Source organism: Mauremys mutica, chromosome 1 (genome assembly GCF_020497125.1).
Source record: "Mauremys mutica isolate MM-2020 ecotype Southern chromosome 1, ASM2049712v1, whole genome shotgun sequence".
NCBI classification, from domain to species: Eukaryota; Metazoa; Chordata; order Testudines; family Geoemydidae; genus Mauremys; species Mauremys mutica.
In genome coordinates this window covers 107,045,964-107,058,416 of record NC_059072.1, presented here as the reverse complement: position 1 = coordinate 107,058,416, position 12,453 = coordinate 107,045,964, and the positions used below count along the sequence as shown (strand labels likewise).

At 44.0% G+C, this 12,453-nt stretch overlaps 1 protein-coding gene across 2 annotated transcripts in view; it reads right to left on the bottom strand.

Annotated features, from left to right (window-relative positions):
* Positions 1 to 923: 923 nt before the first annotated feature.
* SLC13A4 (solute carrier family 13 member 4) overlaps positions 924 to 12,453 on the bottom strand; it is a 37,747-nt gene continuing 26,217 nt past the window's right edge. The window contains exons 10-16 of one of the 2 annotated variants that reach the window (XM_044984919.1): positions 9,250 to 9,351; positions 8,105 to 8,206; positions 6,503 to 6,600; positions 5,247 to 5,377; positions 3,744 to 3,905; positions 2,366 to 2,503; positions 924 to 1,358 (exon numbers count right to left, since the gene is read on the bottom strand). In XM_044984919.1, the coding sequence (XP_044840854.1) occupies positions 1,221 to 1,358; positions 2,366 to 2,503; positions 3,744 to 3,905; positions 5,247 to 5,377; positions 6,503 to 6,600; positions 8,105 to 8,206; positions 9,250 to 9,351 (871 nt within the window). In that variant the 3' untranslated portion in view covers positions 924 to 1,220. The remainder of the gene's footprint in view (positions 1,359 to 2,365; positions 2,504 to 3,743; positions 3,906 to 5,246; positions 5,378 to 6,502; positions 6,601 to 8,104; positions 8,207 to 9,249; positions 9,352 to 12,453) is intronic. The other variant, XM_044985561.1, reaches the window with a different exon arrangement.

Genomic DNA, 12,453 nt, shown 5'->3' with positions numbered 1-12,453 from the left:
GGATCCAGTCAGTAATGCAGATCATCCACCTTTAGAAAGGTGAGAGAGACTGGCCTCTTGGAGTATAGTTACACTGCAATGTAAGCCCAGGGATATAGAACTCTAGTTATCTTGAGCGTCTACACTCATGTGTAACCCCAGATTAGGAATTATTGAACCCTGGGTCTCAACCTGGGGCTCCAGAGTCTACACTGCATTATGTGGCCCCCGAGTCCAATCACCCATATCCCAGACTTCCTAGCACTCTCCCAAAATGTGGCTGCTCTAGGGTTGGAATGTGGTGATGTTGGAGTGAATGTGGTGATGTTGAGATTATGCCAATGCTACTCCTCTTCAGCTCTCTCCCTTCTTACTCATAGAGCAGCATTGATTGTGATCTTAGATGAGACTGTCTTTTCTCCATTTAGGGAACTTGTGGCCTGGCCACATAAAGGTTTGCTGGGAACTGCTTCCACTATAGAGCTGCTAGAGAAGCTCTCACCACAGCAGTGAAATAAAAAGGCATGCAAGGTCTGACAAATACTTTTCAACTGAGATCTGGTGGAGGTTCTGAAGTTCCCTTTTCCAAAAGAGAGACGACAAGTACTGCAGTACATGAATTTTCATGCTAGAACTGTGGAGAAACCCTCAGCCCCCTCCCCTATAGCCATGCCCAGGCCCCTTGTCCCTCTCTGTGTAGTTGTTTCTTCCCTCCCATTCCTGTAGGTGCTACATATTTGCTATTCAGATTTCTCTCTACCTTCTGTCTCTGACTAATTGGTCCTTCTGAAGCAGCAATGACTCACCTCAGAAAAAAAATTTGCACTGAAAAGAATTAGGCTTATAAAACCTTCAAGTTAGGAATAACGTCACCTGTGGAAATCTGAATGGTATCCATTATATTCTTGAGTTCTCTCCTTGGAATCATGTATCCTATATATAAGCAGGCTTCTCTTTTGGAATTATGGTATCTCAGGGTAAGCAGCAATAAATCAAAGCAAATCTGACTTTTTAGTCTCATGTTGATTTTGAACATTGACAAAGGCAATGTAAATTTTCACTTTAGGAAATAAAGGGCCAGGTGTCTTTCATGGGAGACCTTTCTCTGCACTTGCTTCATGGTTTTGCTGAGGCTACTGAATCTATATACACTCAAGTTTCTTCCTTTCTTTTATTTGTGCAATTTAAACTAAATATTTTGCCCCAATCAGCTTTGGTTCTACAAGTTTTGTCACTGATGGTTATGACTGACCAGTTACATTGCTGACCATTGCCCAATCTGGAAATGTATCCAGTTGGAAGAGGCTAATTCCCCAAGTGTTGATCGCCACCATGACAACCACTAGACCAATCAGATTTACACCCAAGCCAGCTTTCACCTGTGGGAAAAACAAACAAACCAGAGAACAGTCAACGTCAAACAGTTTAGAAAGCATTAATTAATAAACACAGAAGGTAGTAGGATGCGGGGTGGAGAACATTCAATTCTCTAACTCTCCCTGTTGCATAAAGAACAAAGTAAATTTGCTGACTGCTCTGGCAGAAAAAGCCTAATGAATAGTTGTGTGTGAGAGTGTGTATATTAATGGGGGAAATGCAGGAGACGTCGTCAAAGGTGCATGATAAATGCAATTAATCACATGACTACAATTTGTCACATGGACAGCTCCATATATTTATACCACATATGCCAGGTGATAGCTATAGATTATTTGTAGGTATATGATAACTCTAATTTGTCATATCCCTCTAACTTCCGCACTTGCACTCCGCTCACAAAGGTTATGTCTATACTAGACCTGAATGGTATAAATTCCAGCTCAAGAATATGTTAGCATGCTGAAGATAGAGTGTGGCCATGACAGCACAAGTGGCAGAAGGGACTAACTGCCTTGAACACATACCTAAGGTTTCAGACATGTACAAACTCGAGGTAGCTAGCCCCTCTCTCCCCTTGTGCTATTGAAGTTATATCCTATATTTAGTGTATTAGCTCAATCACATAGAATCACAGGACTGGAAAGGAACTCAAGAGGTCATCTAGCCCAGTCCCCTGCACTCCATCTCCAACTGTAGACATATCTTAATTTCCCTTCTCCAGGACTCCTATTGTAGTTGTATTGCAGGATAATTGTGGGGGAATCTTGTACTGTCACTCTCTGATATATTTCACAAGCATTATATTCATTTTAAAAAACAGAGAGCACACACATGCACACTCCTGCCTCCGATGTTCTTAAAATGAGAGTTATTGTGAAATTGTTGCAGTGCTGACCAATGTGACTTTACATTAACTTGGATCCTGTGATTATTTTCAGATCCCATATATGATGATGAGTTCAGTTTGCATTAAGCTTGGAACAATGTGACTATACTCAAGACTTACCATGTCTTTGATCTGGCAGTGCCCATAATTGAAGACAATGGCATTTGGGGGGTTGCCCACAGGCAGCATCACCGCAAAGGAAATACACATTGTTACAGGAATCAGGGTGTATAAAGGGTTGATATGCAAGGTTTCCGACTGTAAAGAGAGAGGTTGGGTGAGAAAGAGAAGTTCCATGTTGTTGGCTACAATTACAGATAAAAGATGCCTGTCTGCTTCCCCCCTCCTCAAGATCTAGAATTATTTGCATACCCTCCATTCCCTAAATTCTAAGGTCTATCTTATTTCCCCCCTCCATTATCCTTGGGCATGCAGGAGGGCTGTACTCCATGTTGCTCTTTCCAGAGAAGGCCACTATAGCCTGACAGGATGAGCTCCCTTCCCCCAGCAGTCAAGCATGTTGCATCCATAAAACCCTTAGCACTCTTGGTCTGGGGAACATGGTACCGGGCTTTTGGTCTGAATTCATGTGACTAGGGTGACCAGATAACAAGTGTAAAAATCAGGACAGGGGGTGGGCTGTAATAGGCACCTTTGAAAGACAAAGCCCTGAATAGCCTATGAAATCAGGATGTCTGCTCAACATACACATTACCCCCATGACATTTCACTGTGTAGATCACTAAGACAAATCCTTAAAATGGCTTTTATGGAGAAAGTCGTGAAAATATCTAGCATTCACTTTTCACAGTGTATGTCCCTTGTGAAAAGAGCTTCTAATTACATAAAAGGCAAAGACCAAGGAAGGTTTCTATAATTTCTGTGAAAATAATAGTTTATATATATATACTAATATAGGATATAATTAGTATCTACTCTCCCCCTCCCCCACCAGTGATACAAGCCTCCATACCCACAATGTCTTCCTCTCTCACAAATGTCTCTGTTCATTTTTTCGTGCTGTCCTTATGCTTGGCCTGCCAACCTGTTCACCAAGCTGCCTCCCACCCCTCAGTTAAATCCCCTATGAAACAATTCTGATGTTTCTGCTACAAAACCCAAAGAAGTGGACTATAAATACAACATAGAATTAAAAAAGGCTTGAAGACGTGTTCATGGTTTATGACCTTATTATTGTCTATCTCCCTTCTCCCTTTTCTGTTACAATTAAACTGTATGCTCCTCAGGGCAGGGACTATGTTTTTACTTGTTTTGAGAAGTGCTGAGCATATTTCTGGGTGTTAAGAAATTTATTGCACTCAGGCCTGTTGGCTGACCATGCTTATTAATTTTTCTATAAAAGAAAGAGCAAAGCAATGGCACTCAAAATGAAGCAGAGTTCTACCCTGGCTCACAGCACTAATCACCTAAAATCTCAAGATATTCCATGAAGTTAACAGGGAAAAAAACAACATAAAATCCCATTGCTTTTACTCACCATACTGCATAAAATAGGCAGAAAGATAGTTATGGTTGCTGGGTTACTAACAAACTCTGTTACCATGGACACCAAGATGCAAGCCAGAAGAGTGACAGCCCAGTAGGGAAGGCTGCTCAAGGACAACATCTGACGCCCAATCCATGTTGAAAGGCCAGAGGTCTGGCAGAAACATACAATAATGAGAGAATGGCAGGATACAAGTTATGTTTCCAAACCAAATCCTTGTACCTGAGAGAGTTTGCAATGGAGTATCCCACTGGCAAAGAAATTTAGCTCAGTAAATTGGGCAGTCCTCTATCTAGTAGCTTATGGTCAATAAATTAGTGCTTTTAGTCCAGTTCTTAGTAGAGTAGAACCCCAGAGTTATGAACACTTTAGGAATGGAAGTTGTTTGTAACTCTGAAATATTCATAACTCTGAACAAAAGATCATGGTTGCTCTTCCAAAATTTTACAACCGATCATTGATCTAATTACAGCTTTGAAACTTTACTGTGTAGAAGAAAATGCTGCTTTTAACCATCTTAATGTAAGTGAAACTAGCACAGAAACAGTTTCCTTATCTTGTCAAATCTTTTCTTAAACTTTCCCTTCATTTTTTAGTAGTTTACATTTAACACAGTACTCTACTGTTCCCCATCACCGTATGTGTGTGTGTGTGTGCGCGCGTGTGTGTGTCTGTCTGTCTGTGTCTGCTGCTGCCTGATTGCATACATCCAGTTTCAAATGAGGTGTGTGGTTGACTGGTCAGTTCATAACTCTGGTGTTCATATAACCCTAAGGTTTTACTGTAGCTAGGGGTCCATAACATAAAACTATCTCATTTGGCACTAAATGGCACTACTAGTTGTTTAGCAGAGAGACCAAAACTGAATGGGCAGAAAGACTGTACTTCCCCCTAACTTGTAAAGATTGTCCTTCCAGGTCAGAACTGAGGCACACTGAATGGGTGGGGGAAACTTATAGGGACCGTGTCTAAATATAGGTTTTTACAACATTTAGTACAATGGGACCCCAACCCAGACGGGGGCCTGTGGGTGCTACTACAAAAGTAATGGTAATGCCATTTCATGTGCTGTAGTTCTGCAAATCAAGGACCTCAGTTCCTAGGGTTGCTAATCTAATTTGATTCACTCATATTCATTTCATTTTAATCCCTGCCATCACCAAAACCAATCCGTACTTGCATTTGAGTATGAAGACTGAAGCAGTGTTTCCAATGGTAACACTGTAACACAGTGGTTGATTTGTGTTTGTGACTTTTGTTTGCTACTTTCCAGTCATTATGAAAGAGATTGCACACCAAGTTCCTGAATTGTGTTAGCTGACCAACTTTCAGAAGAGCATCCTGGAGATTTAAGTGACATACCCTTTTGAAAGTGTCACAGGAATTTTATCAGAATTCTCAGAACACAACAGATTAAAATAAAGGTGCAGGCTTGTAAGTATTTTAGATATTCAAGTTCTCAGTGAGAGAAGAATGGAAAATCGAACTCAGTACCTTGCATCCAGCCGCTAGAGCATAACCTCCTCCAACCAGCACTACAATCTCCCAGGGCATGGTCTTCTGGAAGTCCTTCCATGTAATTATTGGCTCCACTGAGTTAATATCTGTAGAATTTTCACTATCTCCTATGTCAAAGCAAAATAAAGATACATGGCTAATGCTAAACTGGCCATTTCCCTAAGATATGGAGCATTCTGCACTGACCTCTGACTTTGTGACTTCTAGCTTGGATCACTGTAATGCACGCTCTATAGGGCTACCTTTTGAAGACCATCTATAGAATAAAGCTAGTGGAGAATGCAGCTGCCAACCTCCTTGGTGGTCTCAGCCTCAGGAAGCATAGTACCTACATTTTCTGAAGGCTGAACTGACTTGGTATTGGCTTCTGGGGTTGACATTGATGGTTATATAGCCCTATGGTTTAGGTAATGGCTATTTGAGAAGTGTGTGCATGTGTGTATTTCAGACATGTCTGTGTAGTCCTACACTTGAATGTCTGAGGTTTGGTGGTTGGGCATTCTCAGAAGAGGGTCTTCACTTGTAGAATTCATTTCTCCTGGCCCAACAGAGCCCAAGTATGTTTAATATCAGGACAATATACAAGGTCCATCTATTTGCTCAATCTTTTCCTGAGGGTAGTATTAGCTTTTAGAGGTCTGAGTCTTTAGTTGAATTGGACTTACTATTAATTCATTTTTTTCCTAAATGCTGTATATATCTTTAGGGCGATCTGCCATGTAAGAATACACACTTACATACAATTTCTAATAAATATATGGAAGCAAATGTCAAGGGACCATGTTTTTATATGTTTGTACAATGCTCAGCACAACAGGAGCCTCGTCCTGACTTAGGCCTCTGGGTGTTACTAAAATGTAAACATTAAATAATAATAATCACTATCAAGAAGGCGATGTTAACAGTAATGATAACATAAAATAGAGCAGTCTCTAGCTACATTATCAGATAGCAGTGGTAGTACATTGGAGACTTTTTTTTTTTGTGCCAAGCAGTTCCCCAATTCTTTTAAACCTGAAATAGGGCAAGGATTGAGTTTTTTACAAGTTCTAATTTCCATGCACTATTGCAACGCTCAACTGCAATAATAAAGACTGTCGTTCTCAACCTTTGCCACACCATGATCCTATGTTATAAGTTTTGGGACCTTAATGTAGCCGTAAAATAAGAGAATGGGGATCACAACCTCCCATCAAAAAGTGCGTCAAGTCTCATTCTAGATGACTCCTTACCTTTATCCCTCTTTCCAAAGCATGGTTTCTTTGCTGGAATCAGGAACATGAGAAAACCAAGGAAGACAGAGACAGTAGCATCAGTCCGGTAGCCTTTCCTAGGAAAGAAACATTGTGATTATAGCAGTGCTATACTAAAAGTGTGCTGTAGTGAAGTGTATGTGCAACACCCCATGTTCTCAACAGCATGCATGGGGAGCTGACAGAGCTGAGCATACTACTCAAGCCTTTTCTTTGCTTTTCTTTGCTTTTCTTTTTGTTATTGGGTTTGGTGTACCTTTCCTCCACACATCACACCATACATTTATTCTATATATTATAGAGGGAAATACTTTAAGCATAAAATCATTTCAGCTCCTTCCAGCACCAACACAAATACAAGAATGTAATGTACTTGTATTGCCCTATAACAGTGCCATCCAAACGTTGCTTAACTGACAACCACTTTAACATTTTGTCAGAAACATAAAGATAAACTGGGTGGGAACCTCAGCTGATGTAAATCAATGTAGCTCACTGAAGTGAATAATCTATGACGATTTAGATGTAAATCTGTGGGAAGTTGTTAGAGATTTACAGTCACAAGCCCATGTGCTTGCACTTTTCATGTGTGGAAACATATCAGTGCACATGCACAGAGCCCTGCAAATCCATGGATATCCACTTTATATCTGCAGATATCCAGATCCACTGATGCAGATGTCCGTGGATCATTTTTGTGGATTGGATGTGGATATGAATTTTGTATCCACGCAGGGCTCTACACATGCAATTTTGCAATGCTGAAAACTTAGTAGATGGCCTTAAGAAAATTGCCCCAAAATGTGAAGGGAATAAATTGGTGTTTTCCCTTGATTTGAGCCTCAGTGTGCTAGCTCGATGTAGTCATTATCAAGAATTATTAATATTCTAATGACTAATAATGGTCCCTTCAGGTTTTAAAGTCTCTGAATCTACTCAATAGAACTGTTCAGGATTTAAATGCTGAACCCTCTATAGTATTCCTGGTAAAACTGAGGGTAGCAGAAAGAACTATGTTTACTAGAACCAAGTGTTAGTAAACAAATTCTGGGAGAAAATCCAACTGTTTCGTTGCATGGATGAACTAGAGAATGATGATGACTTTAAAAACAGTCTGCAGGTTATCTGATGCTCCCTGTGCTAATATCCAAAACCAAGCCCCAAACACCAGAACTGTGAACTATAACAACAATCAAACCTAGCAGCAATCAATTTTTGGGACTTCTTTGTAGTAAAATTGTTTTTTTTAAAGATTTGTTTGCTTCTGACTTCAGAATTTGGGCTCTTCCATTTTTTCTACTAGGAACAAATTTCTCGCGTTGTTTCTCATAGTCTAATGGGGTCACCCTGCTACCTGGAGAAACAGAGACACTGTTTTGGTTGTGTGAACAGGTTTAGTTAAAATAGTGAGCATCCTCAGTTTAGGATTAAGATTCTATATGGTCCAGCCTTGCTCAAAATGGCTACTGGCATCGTGAGATTCTATGGCCAAAAACCAATCAACCAAATTGTTTTAGAAACCCAGGAAAATCAGAACTTCATTCCTCTGCAGATGATTAGGAGGCAACCTTACTCACTTACTTCTCAAAGAAAGATGACCAGCCTGGAAAAAAGCCAGGCTCCCGTGTAAACCAAAGCAAGGTCATCAAGATGAAGAAAAACCCAGTCACCATCTCAGGATAGCTTGGGAGGAGAGGTGGGGAGAAAAAGCAAAAATAGAACCTAAAATTAATGCCAAAATCCAGGAGCAAATTCCACAGAGAGAAAGGAATTAGAGATTGGTTTCAACATACAAGCAAAAAATCTACAGGGAGAATAAAATAAAATACAGGGAGATCAGTTTGAACTAGGGTTTTACATTTGAGTCCTAGCTGTTACCTAAATAAAGTCAGAAAAAAAATAAAGCTGAGTATCTCATTATCTGTATTTATACTTTCATTTGTCATGAGATATTTATGAGCCCAAACAAATACAAAATTTGTATTCTTATAGTATTTCTATGATCCAGGAACTGAAATATGACAACAAAATAAATCTTCCCTTATTTCTGTATTTTTAAAAGCATATGAAAAATATAATTACAGATACTAAAATAAATAATCATCGCTACTTTAAACACAAACAAATACAGAGATGGGCTGAGGAATTGCTATTCTGATCTGGATTTTATTCAGGGTTCAGATTCACGGTTCAGAGGCTGAATAAGGCCTAGCATTTAGATTCAAATTTGATCATGCTAAAATCTTGCAAGTTGATCTCATGAACTTTCCACTGAACAATGAGAAATCTCTGAAGAAGAGTTGATCTCATGAGATAGCTCCCATCCTGAAAGGTGGGCATCTTGCAAAATTTAGCTTCTCTTTGCCATCTCTGACATGAAATTGCCAAAATAGGTCCCTTTCTGCTTTGCAAGCTCAGCTGTAGGGGCAAATCAAGATCTATGGGTTTGAGTCTGAAGCCAATGCCCTCTTCCCACCTCCCCTAAAAAAAAAAGATAGGTGTTTTTATTTAAGTCTCTGGTTTTGACTTATATTTATAGTGGACCCCACACCTACCCTGAAAAGAAAGAGAAACAAGTTCCAAAACATAGGGACTGATTCAATAGGGAGAAAGAATTGAGAGATCAAGTCCAACATATATAAGACAAATTCAACCTGGAGGACAAAACAAAAGATGGATTCCAACACATGAAAGGCAAATTCCACAGGAATATATGCTCCTTTTACCTAGTATTCCCCAGTTTTTCATATTCCTCTTGAATTCTCCTTTCTGACATCTCTTCTCGTTTGGTCTTCTTCTTCTTGCTCACAGAACATGTTTCTTTAAAACTGAGAAGGATAATTTGGCACAGGAATATGAGAGAAGAGAGTCAGATTTCAGAATGAAGATACCACAGTATGCAAATTATGCAGCAGATGAGATGGCTGAGGACTTAATCCCTGTGGCTGGCCAAGCTGTGCTTGGTGCAGGACATGAGAGCTAAAGTGGGGAAGGTTGCTGTCTACCACTTTTGCACTCATCCAATTCCCAGGGGTGCTGAGATCCAGTTCAACCCCCAGCATGAGCAGTCTTCGGGCTGTTCTAAATAATACCAGCTGGTAATAACACACAAGGGGTCAATATGCCAGATCATAATCACTGGAGCACATTAGTGTTCCGGCCATGCTACCTCCTCTCCGCCATGCCCCATCACATTTCCCTCACTAGCCAGTTTCACCAGACCTGCAACATCCAGGTGGTCCCTATGCCAGGCAATCCTTAGAAACATAAGAATGGCCATACTCAGTCAGACCAATGGTCCATTGAGCCCTGTGTTCTGACAGTGCCTGTTTAGGGCAGCTTACAAACACTTTACACCACATCATGGGTAGGTTGTGGCCCAAAACATATAGATATTTTGTTCTAAAATTGGACTAGTTTTTCTACATAGTGGATCTATGTGTTGTCCCCTTCCAGGCATAGCATTCTGAATAGCGTACACAAAAGGCGTTCTGGCTGCCTAATCCCATTTGACTTGGTGAAGAGAGTATGATTCTTGAAAGCTCAGGGTGCAACCTTCTCTGCTTTAAGTAATCTGGTAAAGGTGTGATGCTGCATGGAATCTGGGAGACACTTGAGGATATTATGAATATCAATATTGTAAAATTGTAATGAGTTAGATATGCCATGTAAGGTATCTGCAGAAATGTTATAATTTGCCAGCTATGATAATCTTGTTTATATGTTTGTGTCACCTTTGTATTACAGATTATAGATATGTATGTCTGTATTTCAAAACTTGTGCTATGCTTGTGGGTGACACCCCCAGACAGCACTGTCTAGCCTGTTTGATGGCCCATTAAGGACCATCAGCTATATAGTTGACCCAATGAAAGAAGGCAGATACACCTTGTGACTCAGAAAGACATGCAGGGACATGCTTATGGAGAGAACTTTAAGGCTTTCAAGCCATGTGCTGGGCAGCTTGTGATTGAAACAAAGGAAGCACAGACCGCACGGCAAAAGCAGTGGTGAGCTTGAGCCGGTTCGCACCGGTTCGCACGAACCGGTTGTTAAATTTAGCAGCCCTTTTAGAACCGGTTGTTCCAGGACAACCGGTTCTATAAGGGCTTTATTTAACAAAAGCTCCGGCCCAAGCTCACTTCCCCCTCCTCTCCTGCTCCGCCCCCCTTCTCCTCCTCCTCCCCTGCTTCCTGCGAATCAGATGTTCGCGGGAAGCCTGAACAAGCAGCAGGCAGGCAGGTAAGCTGGGGTGGTGGGGAGGGGAGGTGCGGCCGGCTCAGCGGCTCCCTCCAGCACAGCTCCTGGTCCCGGAGCGCGGCTCCCTCCAGCTTGGCACCCCCCGGCCGAGTGTCCCCAGCCCCAGCCCGGTTCTGGCCCCCACTGAGCGCCCCCAACTTCGGCTCCACAGCTCCAGCCCGGCCCCCGCGGTGCCGGTGCTGGTTCTGGCCCCCGCGGTTGCGGCTCCATCCCGGCTCGGGCCCCGTGGTGCCGGCGCTGGTCCTGGCGCTGCAGCTCTGGGCGGTCCCGGGCGCCGGCTCTGGCCCAGCCAGTCCCGGGCACCGGTGCTGGCTCTGGCCCGGCCGGTCCTGGGTGCCGGTGGTAGGCCCGTGCCCCACGGCTCCAGCCCAGCCCCCGCGGTTGCGGCTCCGGCGCTGGTCCCGGTGCTGCAGCTCCGGCCGGTCCCGGGTGCCAGCTCTGGCCCGGCCGGTCCCGGGCGCCGGTGCTGGCTCTGGCCCGGCCGGTCCTGGGTGCCGGTGCTGGGCTTGTGCCCTGTGGCTCCAGCCCGGCCCCCGTGGTTGCGGCTCCAGCCCGGGCCCCACGGCGCTGGCACCAGTGCTGGCTCTGGCCCAGACGGTCCCGGGCGGCAGTGCTGGGCCCGGCCCCACAGTTGCTGCTCGGGCCCCGCGGCGCCGGTGCTGGTCCCAGCCCCCGCGGTTGCGGCTCCGGCCGGGCTCGGGCCCCGCAGCGCCAGTGCCAGTGCTGGTCCTGGCGCCGCAGCTCCAGCCCAGCCCGGCTCAGGCCCCACGGCACCAGTGCTGGTGCTGGTCCCGGCGGAGCGGCTCCAGGCAGCGCTGTAAGAGAGCAGGGAGCGGGTGTTGGAAGAGGGCAGGGGAGTTTGTGGGGTCGTGGGGGGGGGTGGATAGGGATGGGGTGATCAGAGGGCAGGGAACAGGGGGATTGAATGGGGGCAAGGGTCCTGGGGAGGCAGTCAGGAAGGAGCAGGGGTTGATGGGGTGGCAGGGGGTAGTCAGGGACAGGGAGAAGGGGTGGTTGGATGGGGCAGGGGTCTCGGGGGGCAATCAGGAATGAGAGGAGGGGTTGGATGGGGCAGCAGGGGGTAGTCAGGGGTCAGGGAAGGGGGGTGGATGGGGCAGGGGTCCCAGGGGGGCATCAAAGAATGCGGGGGGTTGGATTGGGTAGGAGGCCCGAGGCGGGTCCGCCACAACCCCCTCGTGGCGTGAGGAGGAGGGAACCTGTTGTTAATATTTTGGCAGCTCATCATTGGGCAAAAGACTATAAAAGGCAGCTGCATCTTCTCCATTTTGTCTTCAGTCCTGCTTCTTACCTCTGAAGGAACTTTGCTACAAACTTTGAAGCTCTGAACAAAGGACTGAATGACCCACCGTACGCTGGGAATCCCCACAACTACAGTGTCTGCTGTCCATGAGATTGACATGACTGCCTTTGATATTTCTAGCACTGTTTAAACCAGGATTACTCTTGCAAGGTTCCACTCTTTCTGTAACTGAAGGGTAAAGTCAAAGCCGATGATCCTACTGTTCTGCCAGTGAACAATTTCTATACTTCTATCAAGGAGATACAAATACAAGCACATTTTATGGCTGAGTGCATTTAAACTGCCTACAAATTTATATGCAAATTAGGTGCAGCCCTCAGGCCCATGTAAAATTGCATTTGCGTGTCAC